General features: G+C 53.6%; 5 protein-coding genes across 5 annotated transcripts; 4 read left to right on the top strand and 1 right to left on the bottom strand.

The window, feature by feature from the left end:
• Positions 1 to 1469: 1469 nt before the first annotated feature.
• On the top strand, positions 1470 to 2891 carry J4E86_007146 (uncharacterized protein; the record flags this gene model as incomplete). Its single annotated transcript, XM_051447668.1, has 1 exon — positions 1470 to 2891. One exon carries the CDS (start codon positions 1470 to 1472, stop codon positions 2889 to 2891), a length of 1422 nt encoding a protein of 473 aa, XP_051301266.1.
• Positions 2892 to 3947: 1056 nt separating this feature from the next.
• J4E86_007145 (uncharacterized protein) lies at positions 3948 to 6561 on the bottom strand (the record flags this gene model as incomplete). The annotated part of the gene is made up of 3 exons (XM_051447667.1): positions 3948 to 4298; positions 4351 to 4772; positions 4818 to 6561. 3 exons carry the CDS (start codon positions 6559 to 6561, stop codon positions 3948 to 3950), a joined length of 2517 nt encoding a protein of 838 aa, XP_051301265.1.
• An 11897-nt stretch (positions 6562 to 18458) lies between these two features.
• Positions 18459 to 19526, top strand: J4E86_007144 (uncharacterized protein; the record flags this gene model as incomplete). Its single annotated transcript, XM_051447666.1, has 1 exon — positions 18459 to 19526. One exon carries the CDS (start codon positions 18459 to 18461, stop codon positions 19524 to 19526), a length of 1068 nt encoding a protein of 355 aa, XP_051301264.1.
• Positions 19527 to 21984: 2458 nt separating this feature from the next.
• J4E86_007143 (uncharacterized protein) lies at positions 21985 to 23904 on the top strand (the record flags this gene model as incomplete). Its single annotated transcript, XM_051447665.1, has 1 exon — positions 21985 to 23904. One exon carries the CDS (start codon positions 21985 to 21987, stop codon positions 23902 to 23904), a length of 1920 nt encoding a protein of 639 aa, XP_051301263.1.
• A 349-nt stretch (positions 23905 to 24253) lies between these two features.
• On the top strand, positions 24254 to 25723 carry J4E86_007142 (uncharacterized protein; the record flags this gene model as incomplete). The annotated part of the gene is made up of 2 exons (XM_051447664.1): positions 24254 to 24878; positions 25251 to 25723. The coding sequence occupies 2 exons, from the start codon at positions 24254 to 24256 to the stop codon at positions 25721 to 25723; spliced, it is 1098 nt and encodes a 365-aa protein (XP_051301262.1).
• Positions 25724 to 26091: the final 368 nt, after the last annotated feature.

Genomic DNA, 26091 nt, shown 5'->3' with positions numbered 1-26091 from the left:
GTAGTGATAGTGATGACGACTCGCAGTCAGTCGAGGCTATAATGAAGCCACGTTATCTCTCCACCAGCGTCCGTTCGTAAGCATAGTAAGGCATACTAAAGTGCCGAAAGTGTTGCATGAATCGTGAACGAAAGAGGTGTACGGCCAATGCGAACGGCTGTCACAGCATCGGGGGGTGATGCGGGCGTTTTAATCGGTCCTTGCTGCAAGCCTAGTCTGTGACTTTCGTTGCATTCGCCCATCACGGGCATTAAGCCACGAGGCCGCGTAGAATTATTCACTTCAGGTGACGAGTCGGACTGCGAAGGAGATGTCTGATCCTGGATGTCGCCAATATAGTGGCTCCGTGATGGCTCGTGATTACTAGTCTGATGGGGTGACTGTGCGCTGATTCGCATGTGTAGGTATAGTCGGGCGCTTAGAATAGATTTTCGTGGCCAATGGGAATAGCGGATTGAGTGCGCATTTTCTGGCGTGCAGGGGCTGCCTTTCATGCATGCGGACCGTCGTGGGTGGGTGGGGGAGACGGAGGGAGGACGGTGGAGGTCACAGCTGGTCTATTAGTCTGCTGCATTAATTGTACTCCAGTATCGAGTACTCGGTGTTGATTCCTGCGCATAGCACTTCAGTAAAGGGCTTGCTCTCCTGCGGTTTGTAGCCAATAGGAAGCTTCAAGACATAAGTGGGGACATGGCATTAGAATAGCCCTAGGTAGTCCTCCATCGCCAATAGGAAACGCAGAACGGGTGCGCATTTCTTGGTCTTGCAGGGGACGCCTTTCATGCATGCGGACCGTCTCCCGTTGACTGTGCCCCGAGCTGGCAGGCGATCGCGCATGTCCGGGAGGTTGGTGTTGGTAGTCTCGAGTACTGTGCGCTCGAGCGTTGCGGCACGGGTAAACATGTTTCTCGAGGTTTTCTTCACCACAACGACGTCCACTACACTGCACAACAGTTGCGCGTATCACCGCATAGACTCGATGCTTATAGCTCAAGCCTCGAATGTCGAGATTTATCATCGGCACATCCCATCTCGCTCTAGCTTGAACGAAACGACCCCGCCTCAGCGGCTGAGAGACAGCATCCACTGGACGCCCCAATGTAGCTCAAGAACTAGGCCGGCCAATCAGACCGCGCATGCACCTTCCCAAGCCATCACACCCAGTCGCTCTTTCCTTGCATCCGACCACTTGCAGACCGCCGATCAAAGTACTTACCCGCTGCCCATCCCTCTTCATATCACCATGTCGCCTGCTGTTACACTCTGCATTTCACCCGGTTCCTCTCAGTCGGGATAGCGGGCACTCATTCATGTGCAATTGCGGCCCTAGATCGACATTGCACCCTGGACGACCTTGACGAAGCAGCAAGCAGCTCGAAAGTTAGACCACCCACTCTGATTGTCACATTTATTCCTCTTTCTTTGTTATATAATTCCAGTCCCCCCTCGACCTGAGGGCGCGGATTACGATGCTCGTCGGAGCGCTTCCTCCGGCACTCATCTCACTGCTTCTTGTTGCAACGCGTGTTTCTGCTGCGCCTTACGACTTTCTCGATAACTATCGCGACCCCACGCCGGCGGCTGACGAGGGGCCTCCTGCTTCATATCAGGCTGTCCGAGACAAGAACGTGCTGCCGTACGAGATTTGCGGTGTTGTTGGCGGCTACGTCTTTACAGTACTTATCTGGGGGGTTCTTCTCCTCACTGTTGGTAGAAAGATGAGACGAAAGGCTCTCGACCCGCCCAAGCAATTGGAGCTGGAACTCCAGGACAAACCGACTCTACCGGCTCTTCGCACAGCTGGACTCACATCACCACCGCTATCTGCGCGCTCGTTTTTCGGGAAGTTCAAGAGGAACAGGAACGACTCTGCTGTTAGCAACCCACAGAGTCCTGTTGTTCAATCGCCGAGCTCGTTCGACCAAAAGGTCGTCGATGCCCACCGGGGTCAGGATCAAGCAGACATGGAACGTCTCTACGCCGCCGTCATGGATTTCGACGAGCGCAAGCACTCCTCCAAAGTCAGTGTAGAAGAAACAGAGCCCATCCCGCGACCCACCGAGCGACGACGCCCCTCAAATATCAGCATCGCGCGCCCAGAATCCCATGCCGAAACCCCAATCTCGCCCGTAAAAGCCATCTACCCACCAAACTACAGCGTGCAGCAACCCGCTGCCCCTACCCACAGCAGCCACCTCCGCGCCGACGCGCACCCACCCCCAAGCCCCCGCAGCATCCTCTCCAAGCGCTCCCAAAACTCCAACACCAACTCCACCGGCAGCAAAAACGCGCGCTTCAACTTGAAGAACCTGCGCATCTCAGGCCCGATCGCAAAGTACCCAGGCGCAGACTCCGACGACGAAGCACGAACGCCGCTGTCCCCGCGCTTCTACGCAAACCCCGGTGTCCCTCCTTCGCCACCGACACAGACGAACTCGCCAACATCGCCAGAGCAATACACAGAAGAAGCCCTAGACAGCGTACAACCCCTTCCCCGTCCCGCACCCCAACGCCTCGGTCTCGGCCCACCACCAACATCAACATCCCAGCCCTCACCCCGCCAACACCCCCCCAAACCCCTCACCTCGCAAACCGCATCCCTCCCCCTCCGCTCCTTCGCCTCCCCGCTCGCAAGCCCCGGCATCCAAACCACGGTCCTAGACCGGCGCGTCGAGGCCCTCGCTCTCGGCACCCCGAAAACAGGTGTCCCGTTCACGCCGTACAGCCCGTATATGCCGTTTACACCCATCACGCCCGTGACGCCGCATTTGACGACGCGGAAGGAAAGGAAGATGGAGAAGAAAGAGGGGAGGAAGTATGGGAGTAGGAGACCGAGGGTTGAAGAGGAGCTTGTGCAGAGTCCGAAGGAGATTTTTGGGGATGGGTGGTAGATGTATATGTGTGTGGGATGGTCATAGGGAAGGGAAGATGATGATGATATTGGTTTTACGCCTATATGTAACCTCCCAGGGGGCATTCCGGCGGGAAGGGAAGGGAAGGGAAGGGAGGAATGGAAGGGTTGCATTAGCATTTGCATTAGCGATTTCTCTTTTTTTTACTGTCACTGATAACACGCCGCCGGTTGGCTGGTTGATGATGATGATGTGCGAGGCATGCATGGTTCTTTTCTGCGTTTATATTTATGAGTGTATCTTATCAGGGGGGAGGATTAGCATCGAAACGTATATATTGAGACGAATACTTCACAACCAGCACATTGTACTTGCGAAGGCTCTAATCACTTTCACACAAACAACATCAGAACCGATGCAAAGACAACTGGTCAAACAAACCAGCAACTCATGCATTAAAAAGCCACTTTGTATAACCCCTTCCACGCCAAAGTAAATGGCCCAATCTAGTTCTCCGTTCTCCTCCGCTTCCACAGCTTTCCCCCCCTACTCTCCTTCTTCCCTCCTCTTCCCTCAAACGATCAATAAATACAGACACACGAGAAAAGTTTGCGACGCCGACAAACAACTATGCCCAATCTAACGCGTCAGTCTCCCAAGTTCAAAGAACGAGCCCTATACACTGAATAAGAAGAAGAGTAGTAAAACGAACAATTGGGGTGTAGACGGAGAAGATACCGCCCAGTTGGCTATTTCCAGATGTACGGGACCGGCGCCAAGCCGAAGCTGCTAAATGCCAATATAGTCTGAGCCCAACGAATGTCGACGGTGATAGATCTTCTGTAGGATGATGCCGTACCTGATGAGTTTCTCGAGTAACAAAGGAGATTTGAGGACTGGTATTTGGACTGGGTAATTGAACACAAGGAAAGCAAGACACCCGAAACGCCGTTCGCTGGATAGATAAGCAGCACTTCGGTCGCAGAAGATAGCAATCGAGCGGGGATGATAGTACGACAAGATGATATCGCGGGGTTTTGGTATTCTTTGAGAAGTATGCATAGTACTTGTAATGTACTCAACATGTGTATCCTCTCAAAAGTTTGCCAAACCGTTCTTGGAATGACGTTTGCTAAAGCGCTTCCTGCCCTTGATCGAGTCAGTCTCGGCGTTATCTTTGCGGAGGTGGCCGCCGCCATGCCGCGAGGCGGGTATGTTGACGCCCTCGAGGGCGGAGTCTCCTCCCAACGTACTGGTCGGGGTGGTGTGGTTTGAAACGAGCTCGTTCAGACCTACGTCGGCTGAGTAAGAGTTGGTCATGGTTTGGGCGAACGCGTAGTCGCGTGCTTGTTCGATGCTGTCGAGCCATTCTTGGCTCGAGTACTTGCTGCCGTCGGGGTCGCTCGTCGTACTCTTGGGGTCTTCGAAGACGTATTGCTTCTCTTTCTGGGAGGGGTGTTAGTGGGTGTTGGGTTGGGATGGGAGTGGGGTTGCGTACTGTTTCTACGAGCCAGGCAGTGAGGCCTTTGGAGTCTTGGAATGATCTCCATGCGCAGCCTGCGGAGAGCAGCGATACCTCTTCCTTCAGCTTCTTGTCATTCGTGCCTGCTGCGCACATCAGTACGCGTGCATTCGACGTTATCATGACGAGCCGTTGGCGCTTCTTGACCGTGTTGCCGCCGAAGAAGCGCGAGAACTTCTTGGGTTGCTCCACAGGCTCTTCCTTTCCTCCTACAACATGACCAGCTGGGTGTTGCGTCACAAACATGTTTCCCAGCTTCAGTATCCGCTCGTCTCGCTTCGTGAGGACCGGTGACCAATCGATGTCTAGCTGGGAGGGAGGGGGTAGTTCGGTGATGAGGCGCGGCTTCGGTCGTGCCTGGGTTTGGGTAGATGCCGCTACTGATGGCGTTGATGGGCCTGGACGTGTTATTGGCGTTTCCTGAGGCGTAGAAGGGTTCCTACCATTTAGCTTGATGGGCTCCTGTGCCGGCGGACTGTAGGCCTTCAACCGCGGGGCTTTCTGTTTCCACAGGCCCTTGCCCCATTGTATTCCTTCAAAGAAGGGGTGGTTCTTTATGTGCTCCATGGGTAACCGCGTCAACGGATCCAGCACCAACAGTCGCTCCACCAGGTCCTTTGCCAGCGGAGGGAAGCCATCCGGAAATGTGTATTCTAGACCAACAATCTTTTGGAAGGTCATGTACTCGTTCGCGGCCTTGAATGGTGGTCGTCCGGCGAGTAATTGGTAGATGATGCATCCAAAGGCCCACAGGTCGCTGGCTTTGCACGCATTCTTGTCTGTGAGAAGTTCGGGCGAAACGTATTCGGCTGTTCCGACGAAGGACTGCGCGCGGTCCATCTGCACGCTTTCCAGCGGATCGCCGGTTGTTGAGCTAACGCCGTTGTGTTTTTGTTCGAGTATCTTTGCTGTTCCAAAATCAGTAATCTTGACGTGCATCGCATCGTCCAGCAGGACATTCTCCGGTTTTAAGTCGCGATGTATGACGCCCTTGTTGTGCATGTAGTCGATGGAGTCGAGTATTTGCGCGCCGTAGAACCGTGTGCACTCAACGTCGAATGTGCCCATCTTCTTGAGGAAGCCCAGCAGCTCTCCGCCCGCTGCCAGATCCAGCACAAAGTATAGCGATCGCTCGTCCTGGAAGGTGTAGTAGAGTCGGACTATGCCGGGATGCTCCGTCAGTCGGTTGAGCGTGTCTTTTTCGATGTTCACGTATTTGACCTTCTTCTCCTTGATGATGTGGCGCTTGTCGAGCACCTTGATCGCGTACTCGCGCAATGTCTGGCGGTCCGTGGCGGCCAGTACTGTGCTGTAGGAGCCCTCGCCCAGTGTCCTGCCGAAATTGAAGTCCTTGACGCCCTTCTTCACGACACGCGTTATCGGCCGTCCGTTCTGGTCAAGGTCCTGGCGGGTGCTTACAGCCGCGCCCTTCTCCTTCCACTCCTCGCTGCTCGATAGCGGCCCGCCTTCCACGCTGTAGGGTGAGCTCGATAATTGTGAGACTCCGGGATCCATGGGTATCCGCCGCGAGCTTCTCCGGGGCGGCATGGGGCCGTTCATGGCGGACATCTGGGCGGACTGGCGGTACGGGTCTCTCCTGCTGGCCTCTCTGACGGGCATGGCGCCGGGCGCAACCCGCGAGCTCGCCGTCCGCCGGATGTCGCCAGCCATTGCGTCGTCGTTGTATCGGTAGGTGCCCGGGGCGGTGGTGGACGAGGTGGAGAGGTTGGGGTGCTGGTACATGCTGGTGGAGACGGGGCGCTCTCGCATGGGCTGCGACGTCGGGGCGGCGCTGCGCTGCTGCTGGAGCAGTGGGCCCGCGGCATACGGGGGATACGCAGGCTGCTGGTGCTGGGCCTGGTGCTGCAGGGGCATCGACTGGCGGTGGGAGAGGCGCGGCGAGTGCGAGTGCGTCGACGACGTCTCGGCCAGGGGCGAGGGGAAGGCGGCCGGGGAGCCCGAGGGCGAGCTCTGGTAGGCATTGGCGGTGGGCTGGAGCGAGGAGTTCGGGGGCTCCTCTTCTATGTACGAGTGGGCGTACGTGGGGTCCTGGGGCGGGTGTTGGGCGACGGCATGGTCGTGGTCGGGCGCGTCTTGGTGCTGCGTGGGCGGCGGCGAGTCGTCCTCGTCCGGGTTGGCGATGCGCAGTCCGCCGAGCGTCTGCGACAGACTCAGGTCGCCATTCATCGTGGCGGCCACGGGGCAGCGCCTTGTCTGGCAACGGCGGTAAACGAGAAGAGCGAGTGAGGTCGCAGCAGTAGCTCAGGCACCACCCGCGGCGCGTCAAAGTAGCCTCTTTTAGCGTGCGGAATACGAGAGTGCAGCGGAGGCATGGCAGGGGCCCAGCGGCCAGGGCAGTGGGCAGATAACGACGAAGGCCTCGCGGTGAGGATGCGATACAGGGCGCCCGTCGTGGTGCTCCGCTGCCACCGTTGGTGATGCCATGCTCGGCGACTCGCTGACGAACGCCGACCCACCGACACGGACACTCGAGTCGACGCGATGCACTACACCACCACCACGACATCACGACACCCTCACTATAGAACGCGTTCTTTGGGAGGCAGTAAGTACGCGTAGTAACGCATGCAGCGATACCTCACTCTAGTACCTCATGCACCACATGACGTTCACCTCGTGGCTCACCTGGGCACTTACATCACCAGTATCAAGTCCGGTAGCGATGCATCTTCACGGCAGTCAACGCGTAAGGTGCATTGACGTCCATCATGTCGGACGGGAAGGCGCTGCTATGCGCGCCGTCACCACCACTGCTACTGCAACGGCGCTTCCTAGATAACAGCAAGAGAGCAAGAGATAGAATCGGAAATCACCATGGCTCTAGGTAGGTACATTGCTTCACGTACCGCCTATTGCGTCTTCTCATCTGCACACCCGTGTTTTGGACCGATATCCCTTCAGCTTCACCCCCCGTCGTTCACTTCCAGTTGGTAAACATGTTACGTCTCAGACCGTCAGAACTTACCTTGACGCCCGACGATGTCGAGGAGACCTTTCGTCGCATAGCCATCAGGCAAACCTCCAGAGCGACCACAAACCTGACTTCTCGCCCTACAGGACAACCAGGACGACCTATACTCAGACGCGGCGCTCAGAGGTCAACCCGGGATGCCATCACTGCCCTGGGGTCCATTCCCATACTGCAGCCCCAACAAGCAACATTCTCTTCTGTCGAAGAGGAGGAGGAGACAGAGCATACCTCCAGTCAGGAAGCAACGCTGTCAACAGATCGTGACGATACCGAGGGAACTACTTCGTCCAGTCACGAGAGAGAAACCGAGCCACCGCAGTCTCCCGCGTCGCCAACATGGTCACTGCCCTCTCCCGTCTCTCCACCCCGACGCACAATGCATCTTCCATTCCGATTCGGACGAAGCCGTCGAGCTTCCACTACTCAATCTCCGCCGGATGCAGTCGTGGCAGTGTCTCGTACGCCAATAAGAGCACCAATCGGACATGCCAGAATGGGCTCAACTGGAACAAGCAGCATAGGTGATACCAGCAACAACTCCACGTTATCTCCATCTGGTGGGTCTACCGAAAGCACATCTGGATTGCGAGGCGGCGGAGATCGGATGCGCGACATGGCTCAAGATACGCCTCACGCTCCGTCACCCCTACACCAGATGCAGAGACTAAGTTCGCCCGCATACCAACAGCCATCAGGGGACCCTACCAAGTCGCCAGTCAGCCCGCGCCTACAGAACCCTACACTCTATCTCGAAGGCTACATCCATGACACTCCGGATAGTATTACGTATCATTTCCGGGAGAGCGATAAGTATCGCTTTTGGAGCATTGCACCGCACAGTGAACCACGGCGAGGTAGCGATCGTCAGCCTTCCGCAGCGCGAAGCTCCTCTACAGGGGCCGCCATGAGATCCCGTGTTGCAAGTCAAGCTCAGACCCCCCCGGACCAATTCTTTGAAGACGTCTTCCGTACATTGCCAGCGGTCGAGCCTCCAACCAGACAATTTGCTAGGTCTTCCACCGTAACTCATGGGGAAGACTACCATTCTACTGCATCGGATATTTTCCATACTTCCGGTGGCTCGTTCCAGCCAGAACAAGCAGGCACAAGGTCAAGGCACTTTAGTAGCGACGCTTCAGCTGCCAGTGCGCAATTCTCTTATTACGGCTCACTTGCCTCTAGTACGAGGTTCCCCAGCAGCGAGGCATCGTTGGGACGTGACTTATCCCGCGTTCAGCTCGATGGAGCGGCCGTCTCGAACGAAAGCCATTGCCACTACTCACCTGATAACCCCTTCGCTGCCCAACTGCGTGCAATTTCAGGTAGCTCGGCTTATTCCTCGTCAAGCAGGGCTGGCTCTGGTCCCCACGGGCTCTCGCCGCTCCCTTCAATGCCTTATAATCGCACCGAAGCTGGACACCCGGTGCCCCACAGCTACACAGGCGCCTACATTGACGCCACTACAGCGGTGGTACAAGGTCTCGAGTCGCCACTTGATCCCTATGCGCAGCACTATCAGCAACAGCTACGAGCTCAAGCTGCTCGAGAGGAGGCTCTTCAACAGCATGCTTTCCGCCAGCAGGCTATGCTAAATCAGCGCTTTCCTCCCCAGTCCCGTACAGAAAGTTTCCAAACCCGTCGTTCGAGCCATGGGCAGGGTAGCCAGCCACGCCCCCCACCTCAAATTCCAAATGGTATCAGAATGCCCTTCCCTCATCAGCCTCAGCAACAATCACTGCGACCTCTGCAGTACCCGTCCGAACGTACTGCCACGATGCAGAGCTCGCAATTTGGTGGCAGAGGTGGAAGAGGTGATCACCGGTCCGGTGAAAACGACCACGCCTCGCCATCAACAAGTCGGGATCTGATAGCGCATCATGGCAGAGTACAGGCGCAGAGGGCAGCATTTGAGCGTTTGCATAACCCGCGGTCAACGCAGTTCGAGACTGCTATCAACACATCTCGACGTAGCTTGCCGCAGACGACGGTTCCTCATGATAGATCCAATCAGCCCCGCGACTATGCGCAGCCTCCGTTTACAGCCATGGGGATGCCTCACCGTAACGAGGAGCGTTCGAGCACTCCTAATATCCCGCGGCATACAGCGCAGGGAATGCATGATCGTCAGGCAGTTCCAAACGGAACCCGCCAATTCTTCGGCGAACTTCCTCAACGTGTACCCACCCAATCGTACCGCCCACTCCCCGGCGCCCGCCACCTCCACCCAACCCGCGACAGCCCTCTCACAGCTCTCGCTCTAGACCACGGCAGTGGTACGACTAGTAGACGCTCGCGTTCGCCGCTCATTCGGGCCCGTACGCATAGGCGCATACCTCCAGAGCAGCGCGATCAAGAAAACGATGGGGATAGATCGTTGATGAGGAGGGAAGAGGAGAATGTTAATGCGCGCTATGGAGAGGAAGAGCAGCGGGGCGCGAGGATGGATGAGACCCCTCCTAGGATTGGGCGGGTGGAGAGGAGAATGTTGGATTAGGTGATATGTGGGCTTTCTTATTGGGTGGTGTGGGTGGAGGATGGTATGGTACGGAGTTGTTTGAATACGCTAGGTCATCATTCGTAGATGGATGTGCCGTTGAACACGTGCAGGCTGGATGCGCACAGTCAGATTCTGAGTATAAAATCTGCCCTTTGGCTCCTTCTCTTCTATTCTTTCAAACTTCCACATTCCAACTCTATTCTCCAAAATATCACGATTACCTTCCAATGGTGCCTGTCGCTCTCTCCAAAACAGCCCACGTCCATTATCATGTGCAAGTCACCAAAAGGTCCCCATGACCCGTACATGTTCCCTCCTTCGCCCGCCAATACCACAAAAGGCCAACAGAACCCCTCATGTCGTCGTCTCCGCCTGGCTTCTCTCAAAATTCAGCCCGGAATATACTATGACCTCGCGGCTTCCTCGCCATCTCAACCTACGACGCGCTCCCGACATATAAAAGCCTCTCCTGAGCTACGGCCTTACCGTCTCCTCAGCCAACTTCCAAGAATTTCTTCGCCAAAATAAATGACGTGCTAGACCACGGTTTCGGCTTCGCTGTCTCGAAAACAATTGATGACATCACATGTGCGAGTCGCCAGAAAACATCCATGCCGCCTCGCATGTGCTTCCGGACTCTGGAAACTTTTGGGGTATGCTCCCATGGAGAGCGCCTTTCTCCTCTTTTCCAAACCCTGCTGTGCAGTAAGAATGTCTCTGGGATTTGTGCGCCGCGGCCTCAAAACGACACGGCAACGCGATCATGCTACGGACACTGGACGTATAAAACCTACGGCTCGACTCGACCTCTCTTCCTTCCATCTATATCCCACGGAAAGACATTTCGGAAACCAAAATCGACGAATTTCACAATTATGGAGTTTGTGCCTGCGTCTTTGTCAAAGACAGAACGAACATTAGGATGGGGGCAGTCAAAAAGCTGGGAGAAATCTTCAATGTTTTCCTTCCTCCGCTCCGGTCCAAAATACAAGGAAAGATCCTCGATGCTGCTTCTTCTGGCTCAACTCCTGATCTGGCCATCAACCCAGAAACGCTGAAACATTCTGCCTATGTGGCTGTGCGCCTGCTGCTGGAGTATAAAATGCGGTTGATATCGAGTACTTCTTCTATACTCCATACCACGGTACCACCTTTCAAAAACTCGCACGCTCGGTGGCATGTGTGCTGCTCCTTCTCCGAAAGATGGCACAAGAGTCGGCATGAGAAGTGTGCGCCGGAGAGAAAAAAGGTTTGACACAATGAACGCATGGGCTGTCTGCTTCGCCGTCGCATTACGCCGATAAGAGTGGTCAAATACTACATCACTGTTCAGCATACAAACGCTTTTGGCGGCTTCTTCATGCCGGTGTGCAACAACGCTGGCTGAGTATAAAACCACCCTCTCGGCGTCTCGCTACCTACTTCTTATCCTTCACATTCCGGAGTTATTGTCCAAAGACCTGAAACACCATCCGGATGATCTGCTCCTCCTCTTTCCAAAAATACAGTCGCAAAGTTCTGATGGCTGTGTCCTGCTCTACGAAAGCCTCACTCAAAAGCATCATGCAACTCTCCGCTACCCACCTTCGACAAGAATCGACTATGGAACCTTCCCATGCTGCTGGACGACCTCTGGCTCTTATAAATATCTCGCGCTGCTCGACCACTCCTCCTTCTATCATCCTTGACAACTCTTCCTCTCAAAATTTGTTGTGGCCTTATGATGGTCTTTCTGGCTTCTCTTCTTCTTCAAATACACACACGACTCTAAGACATGTCGCGCTTCGTCCAACCCGACAAACTCGACATACCCAGAATTATCAAAAGAATGGCAAAACAACCTCATGCTGTTCCAAAACGTTCTCTGAACTCCCGATGCAATCACGCGTCCAAGGCAGCGTGTATAAAAGCTTCTCTTGGGCTCTTTCCGGCTTTTACTCCTCATCCTCACATTTATTGTGTGCCTTTCCAAAACTCCGGAGATGAGTTGGATGTTCGCTTCTCCTCTCGAAAAGTGATGAACGGAGTGGCATGGCTGCGTGCCTTCTCCAAAACTACATGACCGGCAACGAATGATCGCCTTCTTTCAAGATACAGCATACGTTCACGCAATGGCTGCCTGTCTTCTCCAAAAGCACCGAATGCTAGATGATAGCTGCCTGTCTTCTCCCAAAAAACTGCACCCATTAGAAAAATGGCTGTGCTCTCCCAAAATCCACTCACGCAATTTTTATGTCCACCCCGGGGTGCGAATACCTCAGTTACTTCGGCGCAGTGGAGTCGGTCTACACCATTCCAAAGGTCAACTTGTACAAAATTCTTGGCCGAAGCACACATGTCTTCTCCTCTCCGCTGAAAGATATAGCCATCACGGACATGGCCGCGTTCTCTTCAAATCGACTACGCCAAACAAGAATGATCTGCGTCGGCGCCACGCATACCTCAATCACTTTGGCGCAGTACACCCTCACTCCCTATTCCTGAGCTTGATCTGTTCAAATCAAAATCAAGAGGCCGCATGGTCTCGGCGGCTCTCCAAAAAAACCCATTGTGAGATTCATGGCATGGCTGTGTTCTCAAAATCAGACAAGAACACAAAGATGGTCTGTGTCGGTATCTCGGGCATGCCGTACACCTTCGACTCTTCTTCGTCGAAAAGTCTCTCTGCCATTGTGCAGTTATTCCAAAAGGCCTACTGACCAATCTGATGATCGCTTCTCGTCTTTAAACTACAATTCAAGCTGGATATGGGTGCTTTCTCCGAAAAGTACTTTACATATCAAAATACCACACTATCTTCTCTATACTCTCTCAAAATAAGGATCAAAACAGATGCATGACCTTATCTGGAGTATAAATACTTCACTTCTTCGAAGTAGCTCAACCAACCTTCTCTCCTAGCCCTACCTTCGATCTTTCCAAAAACCCAAAGGATGAGTGGGATGATCTGTGCTGTTCTGTCAAAAAACATCCGAGTGCGTTCTATGGTTATACTTTCCAAAAGTTCATCTAAAATACGGCATGACCAGCTTCGGCATGACCAGCTTCGGCACTACGAAAATATTACACACATCCCGCTCTTCTCCGCACTAGAATGTTGTTCCCATGAGCATCACGTGTCTGCTCCACAAACACGGGAAAGCACTTGGCATGGACTCTGGCGTCCCGCAGCATGCGGCATCGAAAGCATGGACTTTTTTTCGAAAAACACTGCGAATTGCACGGATGTTGCGGTCTCGCACCGCGAGTATAAAGCCATCTTGTATTGTCCAGGTTCTCTACTTCCTATCCTTCTCTCTATCTCAGAGATACTCCACGACCCGAATTTCGGCGCGACATGGAGGTTTTCGCTTCCAAAAATACCTATCTTTGGAAGATCATATGCGATCGTCCCTCGGAAAGGTTATACTCACGGTCAACAATATCTTATCTACCACAAACATGCGACTCCTCAAAACAGTCAGAGTAGCGGAGTCAACCACACGATGCACTACTCTGGACTCTGTACTTCCCCCTCAATAATCGTTCTCTCCAAAACTAAATAACGATTGTCTCATGTCTTGGTCCACAGTTGCGAGAATAAAAGCCCCAAGAAACGGTATCAGCTGTTGCTCTCCGTTCTTCTCCCAACATTTGGAAACTTTTCCAACCCCGCAATCGGTAGACGATATAGAGTCCGTTAGTCTTCCAAAACGTTTTAGACACCGTCCATAATCTAGTCTTCCGCCCCAGAAACACACCGGGAAACGCCGTGATGATCTGTGTCAGCAGAGGCAATAACACTAACGCCTTTGCTCTGCTTCACAAATATACTATCTTCGAATAACTTCCAAATCTTATCAAAAATCTTTACACCCTGTATTCATGTTGTTCTCCGAAAGCCAGACTCCACACATACCGCTTTGACCGCTATAGTCAAACTTACCGCGCCCTACGTCATGTGGAGTCGCGGGTATAAAGCCATCCTAAATCAACCTGATCTATCCTCTCTATCCTCCTATGTACTCCGCAGAATGTCAAAAAGAACAAGTGGATGTCTTAACGGACTCTGTTGTTCATTCAAACAAGCATACAGCGGGCGAATGGCCTTTCTCTTCCAAAACATCCAGCCCAGAATATTATGATCTGTGTCGGCAGTGCGTTCAACAAACTCACGCTCAAGATAATTGTCTTGCAACTTTCATCTTCAAATGGTTTTCAAAATTCATCGAAAACATGGCACACAAGTCCCATGCTGTTCTGCAAAAACCAGACTCCGCACATACCGCTCCGTTCTCCCAATCAACAACCATACTACCACATGCGCTTTGGACTTGCGGGTATAAAGTCTACCTTCTGGTCTTCTTCTTCCTCTCTTCATCCGCACACTTGTTGTGTGATTTACCAAAATGCACAAAGTCAAGCTACATGGTTCTGCCTTCTCCCAAAAAGAGGCTCGTCACTTTCGATGACCTTCGCTGCTGATCGGCGAACAACAAGACTCGGTCCGCTTCCCCAAAATATGATGTACTATCGTTATGGGCGTCGCTCAACTGAATCACAAAGACTCTCATGTTTTGAGAACGACGAAAGTCGAGCAACACTATGTCATGGCCGTTCTGCGCAATTCGGACCACTCTAGGAAACCTGAGAAATGCAAGATTGGTGGAGCTATATTCGCTGCCAGTCCCGAAAGAACGGTTCGTGAGCTGCATGTTTGCGTCGGTCGTAGACGTACAAAAATCCAAGGAGTGCGTTTATGATCTGCAGTCAATTCGTCCAAAACAACTACATGGAGCTGCAGCGTGGTTTGGAATGAACTCTTACTTCAAAAAGCTCAGGTTGACCGATTTATGGCTCTGAGAATGTATAAATACAACTATTGCTCACTGCCTTCTTCCTTCATTACAATCAGTACCTTTGTTGTATTTACAAAAAAACGCTGCTGGGCATCCACATGTTTCCTGGTTCCCTCAAAAATGTACAAGAGGAGTGGGCCATGTATCGAGCGAGTTGTATTTCCAAATACTCAAACAAAAAACTTGACGACCTCCGCGATGCATTTTTCCGCGCTCGTATTCGAAACACGACATCGACGACAACTTGTCTGCGTCGCGAGACCATCTGCGCTCTAGGGTGGGACTATAAATCGTGCTTCTTAAGGTCGTGGTCTCTTCTCTCAAAATTACTTCACTTCGCGACAATTCTCAAAAAAAGACAAGAGAGACCTTCATGTCTGAGATGTTCTGCGTGAACTGAAAAGACTATGGGCATCGCGCATGTCTCGTCTGCCGTCCTCTGGCGGGATGGCTTCATAGATTGTCAAAGTACAATCACTATTTTGCGATGCGATTGCCGGTCGAGAAGTTCCATGGCAGGTTGTCATTTGTAGCATTGAGCCGATATACCTATAAAACCAAAACCACACCCGTCCACGTCGATGCTTCCTCCAACCTATCTTATCTTCATTCTTCCGAAAAACCAAGAACTCTCCCCTCATGACTTGCTTCTCCCGGCAGTTACTTCTAAGTCTCATCCACGCACGTCATATCCTACGCACAGTCACAGTCTCACGTCCACCCACCTTACGAAACCGTCAAAAGCAATATCCACCACGTCTTCGAAACAGCGTCATAAATGCCACGTGCCAGACTGAGCTACGCCGCTTCTTCAAAAAAGCGAATTAAGCGTAGCGCAATACAGCCTGAGCCGAGTTCGAGATGCAACTCCGAAGCGGACGAAGTGGATGGGGTGGACCGTGATATCATACGTGGTGACACGTCACATGTTTTTGAGGACAGACTGCAGAGACAATACCACTGCATGTGCGGGGTGCCGCGATGGGTGAGGGTCCGCGGAAGGGGCATGTCGGTGCGTGGCGTGGAGGGTCAGATGATGTTTGCATGTATTGTGAGGTGTGTTGGTGGATGTCGGCGGATGTTGGTGGACTGCGCCTCTATTGCATCGTGAGCAGCGGTGCTAGCCGGTGGGCTTCGTGTTCTCGCCATCGCTACGAGCCATGAGCCATCGGATGCGCGTCGCCAAGCCTTCATCACGAAGCGGTCGCCTCTCAATACGTGTTGAGCTATCGCCGACAGTCTATGAGACGTCGCCCGGGTTTGATGTCGGCACTGCGGGGTCCGACATTGAGGCAAAGAAGACGACGCGACGAGACGAGACGAGACGACGAGAAGGAAGACTCATATCTGCGGCAAGATCAGTCGTGTAAAGATCAAATCCAATGACGTTCTTTTGGGGGCCGCCTGTCTTCTTGTGGCCCAGCGACAACAGCTACATGCTGAAACTGCGAAGCGCTGAGGGACAGCCAGCCCGGGCCGTCGCAACGCTCGCAACCGCCAGCCCTCAAACAGTAACAAGCAGATCTCCCGCCAGCCTTACACAAGCAAATTGCGCAAGCAAACCGCATACCGGGACATCTTCCAACGGCTGCGACAAGCTCCGATGCTGCCATTTTTGGGATTGGGGTGACACAAGCGCTTCTACGTGGGCGGCTCGCACGAACCCGGCCTCGATATAGCAGCCGCGGGGAATTGGGCGACTAGTACAGAGCCTCATCTGGCGCTTCGGCTAGGTAACCTTTTCGAGGCGCGTGGGATGCAGGGATACAGATTCGAGATTGATGAGGTTCAGCGCGAGGGGTTACATGACCACGTCGCGGATCGCTTAGACGGAGGACCTGACATAGGCAGGTGGTGGAGGAAGCGGTGCTATCCAGTAGTCGACGTGCAGCGACTTGTCTTAGCTGGCTGCGACCTTCTAGAACTGGCGACGACGGCGGTGGAAGCGTGATTGGCGAGGTGCGCGAGGCGGTGCAGCGGCTGTTGAGGTGGTCTCGAAACTGCGAGGCCGCGACATTGATTGGTACGCTTTAGTTGCATGAAGGTCCAGTCCGGGTGGCATGAGTGCCAGTCCCGGCCGGCGGGCATGCTCGAAAACCGCGTGTGCGCTGGAGCAGGGCAGCAGAAGACGAACATGGCGTTGGTCGTGCTCGCTGTCATCCGTCGTCGCCCAAAGAGGCTGGTAGCATCTGGGATGGAAACAGGTGTGTTGAAACAAAGATGACTTGTTTGCAGCGCGCGCTGCCCAATGGGCGCAGACTAGATCCCTGCGCATGACGGCGATCCATGGATCGTGGTGGAGAAATCCGAGCTCCGTCCACCGTCTGGCCGAGTGGAGTTGCGATAGACACGCTGTCATGCGACTGACAGATGGCAGGGAGTAGTCACCTTGAAAAACTATGCCGTGGTGCATGCCGTGGTATGCCGTCGAGGCAAGAGGGATGGTATACGATGGCACGGCAATGCAGCAGTGTAGTGGCGGCTGAGCCACACTCTACTCCATGCTGCGAGCCTCTCCCACGGCTACGGCCGAATTACACGCATGCAACGCGTGTTCGTGAGGCAAAATGCTTTTCTGCCCAAGAGGCCAACCAAGAGTAAGCTGGGCTCGAAGAGGCTGGGTTGTAGTGCATTCCGCCCACAAATTCGTCACCGTCTGCTGGCATTCCGCTCGGGAGATATATGGGAGCAGGTGTGCTGCTACTGCGTGGTCGCATGCTATTCATCAACCGTAGTGCTCTGGCTCCACCTAACCCGACTCACCGCCTCAATATCTGTCTCCCAACCCGGCAACGTGACCCAGCTACGAGGCCAGCAGACCCTCTAGTTCCGGCCAGCCTTCCACAAGCACCGTGATTGTCGCAGTACATAGCGGTCGCTGCTGCCGCAAACTCGAGGCCTGCAGTGCAGCAAACGTCGTGTCTGTACCAACCCAGTATTTCGCGCACTCCACTCCAACACCTCGACTCCAACCTGCATCCATCTAAAACATACTCGACCGCCTTCGAAACGCGATTCGCATCACGGCTCTATTGGCTGTCAATTTCGCACGCCTAGAGGGCCCTGCGCTGCGTGCAAACCATTGGCTTGGACTTGAAACAGCCTATTCCTGGGGTCCTGCACCTCACCACTCGCAATCTTCCAGGCACCCCAAACGGGCCAAACAGCCGCTGGCCTGAGTCCGGCGTGGCGCGCTACGTAGCTGTTTCCTGTGCGTGAGCTCCATCCATTGGATCCCACACGCAGCCGCCGAACCACCACCCCAAAGGATCCGACCCTCGACTTGGAAACGCATCGCTACCCGCTCAAGGGGCCTGCGAAATAAGTATCACGCCGCCTGCCGTCGATACTTCTTCCTCACAGTCAGTCACCGGCTTCACTTCTCCATCCTCCCTTCTTTCCTCCTGTCATCCTAGCGGTGCAGGTGCCATTCTCCACACTCCGGCAGTGATTCGCGCTCCACCACCGACTTTCCCTCCGACTTCCCAGACTGGCAGCGCCATCTCCCGTAAAATTTCAATCGCTTTGCACCTTCCGACTGGACTCGGACTCTTCACCTTCACCTTAATAATTCTTGCCTTGCCTATTCTGCCGACTCAACCTCGTCGTCAGCCACGCAGCCTCGGACTCCCGCTTACCATCGTTCAGACCGGAATTCCGACTACGCCTCACTACAGGGCATACACGGCAACCACATACAGTTCGACATTCACTTAAGACTTCACATCGCCTTCGGGACTACTACTCCATCAACATCATGCCTTACTCACCAAACCTCGTTGCCGAGAACGCGGCTGCCCTGGACCACTTCATCCAGCTCCCAGTGTCACATGACATGATCTCGTACCTTGCACAGAAGGCCACACAAGTCATTCGCTGCGAACCCTCCATCAACAAGAACCTCCCTCCCACACCACCAGCGTCGCCTCCTCAGCATGCTGCCTCCAACATCCGCGAGCCTGCCCTGCCATCAGTAGAGGAGTTCATCACATCCATCGTCGAGAGGTCACATGTCCAGACTGCCACCCTCATGACTTCGCTCGTCTACCTCAGCAGGTTACGGTCGCGCCTTCCTCCCGTTGCCAAGGGCATGCGATGCACCGTCCACCGCATCTTCCTCGCCTCCCTCATCCTTGCGGCTAAGAACCTCAACGACTCCTCGCCCAAGAACAAGCACTGGGCCAGGTACAGCGCTGTTCGCGGCTACGAGAACTTTGGCTTCTCCCTCACCGAGGTCAACCTCATGGAGAAGCAGCTTCTGTTCCTCCTTGACTGGGATCTCCGCATCAGCACCGAGGACCTCCACTACCACCTCGAGCCTTTCCTAGCGCCCATCCGTGTCTGGCAATCCCGCCAGGCGGAGAAGGCCAGGCTCGCAGAGAAGGAGAAGGAGCTTGCCCGCCAACAATACCAGCTGACCGCCGAGAATCTCTCGCGCTCAGTTCACCCATATGCGTCGCAATCCTCACTGTCTTCATACGCACCTCGTCAGAGGGGACCACGCTACATCTCATCCTCCCGCGCACCATCGCGCACCCCATCTCTATCACCACCCACCCGAAGCTCCTCGGTCTCCACCTCTTCCGAATCACCCGTCAGTCTTCACGACGAGCCTTCAGAAGCGATCCTCCAGCGCTACGACGCAGACCAGGGCGCCAACGTTGTATACATCAATGGCCCTCACTCGTACGTCCCCAAGCAGCAACACGCACTCCCGCTGTACGACACCCAGCCCTCGAAGAAGGTTAAGACCTCTGCGGGCGGCATCTTCAGCAGGATGTTCGGCCAGACCGGCGCCTACGCCGGCCGCCAGACTACCTATTAATGCTATTCGCTACCCCACCACCCTCGCTTCAACAGCCTAACGACTTTCCTTATTGTTCCCCAATGACATGATCTGATGAAAAGCTGCTCACTGGATGGACATCTCTTCGCCCATCTCGTCATCTCTTCTTGCATTGGCCGGCGTTATAACACAATCTCAGCATTTGCATAGCACAGCATTGTACCGGCGTTGGGATATCATCATCAAATCGGAATCTTGAATCGCATCTATATTGCGATTCTCGGCGCGACCGCCTCATAGTAGTTTAGCTCTTTTATAGCTTTCTCACAGCCCACAAATAACTATATACCGCGGGTCCTCTGACTTGTCAGATACTCGGCGAGTAATGGGAAAAAGGAAAAATGAAACATTTTGTTCAAAACACAATTCTTCCGTCGTATTGTTTCCGTCTCCGTCTCGGAAAGTGTATTCTTGGCAACGGGCGTTCTCCTCTGTCAGTGTGATTGAATGACTCTCCCTCCCGTGTATCCCTTCGCGGTTCGCAATTTCCGTAAATTGGGGTCTGACATGCGCGCTAGTGTGTGGGACGGGTATCTTATCTAGCTAGTGCGGAACGGATTTCACTTACAGATAGGTCCATGGTTTTGGTGGCGCACGCTCTTTCTTGACGCGATTCATCAATACGCGACTTTGTCCAATATTTCTCGCATCGGATGATGTTTCTCATGCCGCACCCACACAGGGCGATCTAATCACTGTGCGGTAATTCGCGCGATGCGGAAGATGAGCAAGCAGGACTGCATACAGGGTACAGCACAACACTCAGCCTGGCATAAAATCTTGTATCCACATACATACACAGCGTGAAATACACCGGTCACTACTCCTACACAACTCGACAGTACAGCCACAACGCCATGCGAGACCTCAGTAAAACGCATACTCGCCAACTCGCGATGGTATCCAGTCGTTCTGCCTTGTACGACACTTTCTGCGGGCCGCATGCGCAGCCACAATAGGCTGACCACCTTGCCGACCACACATGACAGTCCTAACGAACAACACACGTGTATACCTGCTACAGAGCCTCCGCAGCCAATATATCTCCACCTGAACAATGAGTTTGAGGACGGCTGAGTCGCGCCGGTCAAGCAGGAAGGCTGCCTCACAACCTTCATGCACCCTCGTCATGTTCGGATCCGAGTCCAAATAACCCCACCGGCATCAGCATCAGTAAACCTGGGAATACGCCATGCGCATGTCCCACATCTAACCCGTAACCCGTAACCAGGCCTGCAGAAATATTTTACCTCGGCATCTTCTCTCCTATCTAAGCTATCCCTTGTTGCTCTTGGTGTAAATCCACAAAATGCCAGATAGCGATGGATGGCACGGCAAAGATGGCAATATACGATATGCAGGAGTCAAAGAGCTTAGGGGGCCCGCGTAGATCAAACGGGTTCTGAGTGGCAGGAGATATGCGCTAAGCCTGGTTTGGGTATGGTGGGGGGTTTCAGGTGGGTGGCTTGGCGGTAGGGTGTTTGGGTGTGGTTAGTTGGTTCGTCCAACCGAGGAGGAAGGAGGGGAGTTGTGATGGTTGGTATTTGTTGGAATTTGGGATGGTGAGTTGGTGGGTTGGGTGGATGGCGTTGACGCGTTTTTGATGCGCATGCGATTGCGTGTTGGGAGCTGGAGGTGGAAACTGGAGATTGTAGGTGGTGATGTCATCGACGGTCGTGATCGGGTGGGTCTCAGTGTGCGACGCGGTCGCGTTATGTGTTATGCACGATACTCTTCATCCTTCTCGTTATACTCGAGCTCACGCGTTCCAGCTTATTGGTCAGTCAGCGACGTGCTCCAATTTTCTTGCGATGCGTCAGATGAACCGTTCACCGGGTTTCAATGGCGCAACACCTTGCGGCTCCTAGACCTAGGTACCTGGGACTCTCTAACTACGATACCCAGGTACCTTCGGCAACCAACGTCCGATGCTGAGTTAGCAGAAGTCCTATACCGTTCAGTGCATACGAAACTGCACAATGCTTTAAGCCCTATATTCATGCTGCGCTCCTCCTTCGAGTAACACGCATTACCTGCCAACCCGACAAGAGCAACACAAGAGCGCAACAAGGAGAACCCGTCGTCCTTCAGCTGAATATCTGCACAATAACGATATCTCGTCCTTGTATAAGATCATGCACATCATCAGAGTTATGTGAAGACTTACCGCATGCAGCCACGATCACAGTGGATCCTTCGTCTCAGGCATGAAATCTCGCCGCACCTGATACAACAACTGTCAACACTTGCCTGGTAACACGGGTAGCCTGGCATGCCAATGCCAAACACTCAACCACCGTCTAAGATGGCCAACATGAGGATTCCTTTCGCTTTTTTGCATCTCGTCGCTCGTTCTTCATCCACCTTGAAGGTTTTTCGTTCTTTTCGTAACCGCTGGCCGGTCCCTTTTTCGCTCGTTTTTTTTTAATCTTTTGTAATGGTTCGGCAATTCACCTTCTTACCGGGGGATCGGAGGGATACGGGAGACGATGGCAGGACGGTGCGGTATAGCCATTGGGGACGGTATAATACTTTCTACGGACTTTCCTTTACGACGACGCTTTCGACGGTCCTTTTGCTGGCGCAGATCAACGAATGCAGGGTTACCGGTCAACTCTTCACTCTTGCGAATAGGTTCCCAGGTTCCGCTGCGTTGGTCGTGCAGCTTCTTGCCGCCTTCTTTGGACTTTTGCATCTCGCGGTTATCTGCAAGCTTATCAACTATGCGCTTCGATTGCGGCTCAACAAGGTCAGCGTTTCCCTGGATGTGTTGCGTACTTGGGTGGATATGAGCATCATGCGCGTGGATTGGGACTTGCCTCTACGGTTCTTCTTTCCTTCTGTCTTTGTCGTTCTTCTCAGTCTTGTGCCGGCGGCGCTCTGGGCTGGTTCGATGACACCGTCGGTATCGCGGACGGTGGATAGCGGCATGCTTTTGATCCCAAGCTACGAAGACGTGTCGATGATCAAAGAGTACCCGATGATGATTGGCAGTTCTGGACCGTCGCTGCGCACGCAAAAGGGCTTCTTCACGTATTCGGTTGGCCAGCAACAGAGCAGTCAGCTTCTGGCATCAGCGGCTCAGGCGTCTTCTTTGGGTGGAGGGCCCCATATCCATCGCAAACTCGACAACACGCAATTCAGCTACCGAGGCCGTTCATATGGGGTCGGAGCATCTATCGGACTCATGGACCAAGGGATCAGGTCGAACAGCCAGGTTGCGGGATACATCTACCAAGAGGAGGGCTATCTGGCAAATGTCACCTGCACATACAACGCAACTTCCAACTTCACTCTTTCCGGACCAGTCAACGAATGGATCTATGCGGCTTCCGGTAACCTACCCGACAGCGAAGAAGGCCCGGAATACTCAAACTACATCGGCCACGACGGAAAAGCCATCGTAGCGATGGGCGTAGCGTACAGCGACCGCTCACCCCGCCGCTACCTCGCCATTGCTGCTGGTCCAGCCTATTCCTTCCTCAACACCACGCAATGCGAATTCGACTTTACACCCACACTTTTCAACGTCACCGTCGACGTCGGTAATCTCAACATCACCGTCAAGCCCGTGCGCACCATGCCCGATTTCAATCCTCAGCGAAACGTTACGCGCACGGTTGTGCGGCAGTTCGAGCTCATGTCTAACGATATGACGAACTTGTATGTTTCGCTTCTAGGTGAAGCGTTCAACTCCAGTATCGCGGCATACAAGATGTCAGAGACGTTCAATAACCGGACATTTACTGAAGAGGAAGCAACACTGGCGGGTCTCACGAATAGCATGGTTGCTATGGCTGATGACATGTTGGTTGCGTATGCCTCTGCGCAACTAATGGTCGGGCGCATGTTCACTCAGCAACCAGCCAAGGTCTACGTCTATGCGCTGCAGTTTGGTCAACCGAGTTACATCTACGCTATCTTCACGCTCAACCTCGTCATCATTCTTGCGGTTGTGTTTGAGGCAGTGCGCACAGCAGCGTGGTCTGCGCTTGGCCGCTTCAACTATCTTGATCCACGTGATCTCATCGTCGCTGCCTCGAGAGGCGGAGGCGACATTGCAGCTGCAGCCGACGACATCATGGAGCGAAGAGAAGGGAGGAGGATGAAGCACATTTGGCTATTGAGCGACCCCGACGGCGGCAACGGGTCCCTCATCGTCAATTTACGAGGTGACCAAGACGGCCATGTCAAGATTGAAGTGGGCGCTGGGCAATGCGCGAGAGACGCAGAGAGCGCATACCCACCGGACGAGAAGAGCATGTATGTGGAACATGGCGCTGAGACAGAGCGGGGGCCGTTGACACCCAAGACACCTATGAAGATGAAGGTTGGCATTTTTGGGTCAAAGCAATAGAAGACATGGGCTTAAGACATTGCTCAGTGTTCGGCGCTTGGTGCGCTTTGTGGAAGTGGGTGAAAGAGGATGCGTAGATCATTTAATGAGACTTTGTTGAGACTTTGTGGTTTGGTCAGATGATGAGCATGTGTGGACTGGAGTGAGTGACGCTGGAACGTGACGGAGGAGGGTATGCGAGGAAGTTTGGGCCATGGGAGGGGGATATAAGAGGATGAGAGAGTTCATGATGGAGTGGACATCAACACAGCATCACATCTTCACTTCCATCTCACAACACCATCACAACAGCATTCCAACCCTTCTTATCATCAAACCACCAACAACCACCCCGATCATCTCACCAAATATGTCCTACCCACGCGTCACACTCAGCGCTACCCCGTCCCACTCCCGCGGCGACCTCCTCGCAAAACTCAACTCGTTCTTCCGGGATGCCCAAACGGACTCCCCACCCTCCCCCCATAAATTCGACGCCTGGTTCTTCGCTCTCACCATCGATGACCGCGCAACCGTCCACGATATCCTCCAACCGCTGCACACCAACTGGCCCAGTCAAGTTGAATACCCCAATGTTATTGCACTGGTGCACTGGTTGCGTGAGCACCGTGCTGAGTACCTTGCAGAGCGAGCTGCTGCCGTTGCGAATGGTGTCGTGACGCCGGAGGTAGAGGGAGGAGACGAGAACTTGACAGTGGAGGGGGTCTTGAAGATGATTGAACAAGTCTTGGCAGCTCATCTGGAACAAGCTGAGGCTGCGCCTACCGTACCTGAGCCTGAGCCACCCGTTCCTGAACCTACCTGCCCTGGAGGTATCCACGAGGAGCCGCAGCCGCAGCCCATTCATCCTCGCCAGGAGCCTGTTCATGGAATGGATGTCTTGGCCGTTCTCGTCATGGTCTTGGCTCCGGCATGCTTGGTACGTCTCCTGATGATCTTGTTTCTGTTCACGGTTCTCCGACAGGCCTCTAATGGTACGCGACGTCTCTAGATCGGCGTGGCATTGCATCGGCGATGGTTCCGGTAGTTTCTGGACTACGGAGTTTGGGATAGAACTGCTTTGAGGATTTGATTGGAGTTTGCGTGGTTCTTCTTTCTTTACAAACACTCGCTGGTAGACTGACTGACTGGGTTTCGTTGTTGTCTTTCATTCGGGGTGTTCTCGTGGTTTCTTGTGGTTTTTTGTCTTTGCAAACATGTCTCGGTAGGCGTTGTTGGAGTTGGGAGTGTTCTTTCTTGTAGTTGCAAACGTAGACAATAGACAAACCGGAGAGATTCGGGATATAAACGAAGTACTTCCTGTGTATGAGTGAGTCTTCATCCGATAACATCATCCATCACACAAGAACAACTTACAACAACCACCAATCTCAACAACACAATACCAATAATGTCCAACAACAACAACAACACTACTCCCGCCAGCGACGCCACCATGGCCGAGCGTCTAGCCTACTACGAGAAGTCCTGCAAGCGAGCAGAGAAGCGCATCGAGAAGAAGAAAGCCCTCGTCGCCAAGTTGGAGGAGGAATATGCGGCTCTTCAAGAGCAGCTCACCGAAGCCAGGCTTGCACCGAATCTAGACATGGAGCGCATCGAAGTCCTGGATGCGGCGATCAAAGCGAACAATGCAGAGCTTGAGACTGAGGCTGGGCGACACGAGCAACTGTGCGAGGACTACCAGAAGCTGATCGACATGAAGAATGGGTCGGAGGCGGAGTTTATCGCTCGTGTCACGGAGTATATGGATAAGGAGCCGGAGCGTGACGGTGGCGATGGCGAGGACGGAGAAGGACAAGGAGAGGGCGAGGCTGCCTAGGTCAAGCCAAGAGGCACGAGGGATGGAGATGGGGTCTGGTGGTTAGTGTAGTAGCCTAGAGTAGCTCATTCTCGCTCTCTCACCAAGGTCAGAGGCCGACTTTGTGCTTGCGCAAGGCTTTTCCTTAGAAAATACATGTCTTGACATGAAACACGTAGGGTCATTCGCCAACTGCAAGTGATACAACCTCATCATTCGACAGTGAACGTGAGCATGTTGAAAGCCAAGTGATCGCATTGAGAAGAATAATCGGCGTTGAAAGGCGAATAAAAGTACAAACGGTAAGCTATGCGAAGGCTAAGGGCATGAGGTGAAAGCAAAAAGACAACCAACGATAACAACGATAATAACGCTCAAGCTCCCCAGTC

The sequence above is a fragment of the Alternaria arbusti genome (genome assembly GCF_024043155.1).
Source record: "Alternaria arbusti strain BMP 1465 chromosome Unknown scaffold_9, whole genome shotgun sequence".
Classification (NCBI taxonomy): domain Eukaryota; kingdom Fungi; phylum Ascomycota; class Dothideomycetes; order Pleosporales; family Pleosporaceae; genus Alternaria; species Alternaria arbusti.
The sequence above is the reverse complement of the archived record's forward strand: the minus strand, read 5'-3'. Positions and strand labels throughout refer to the sequence as shown.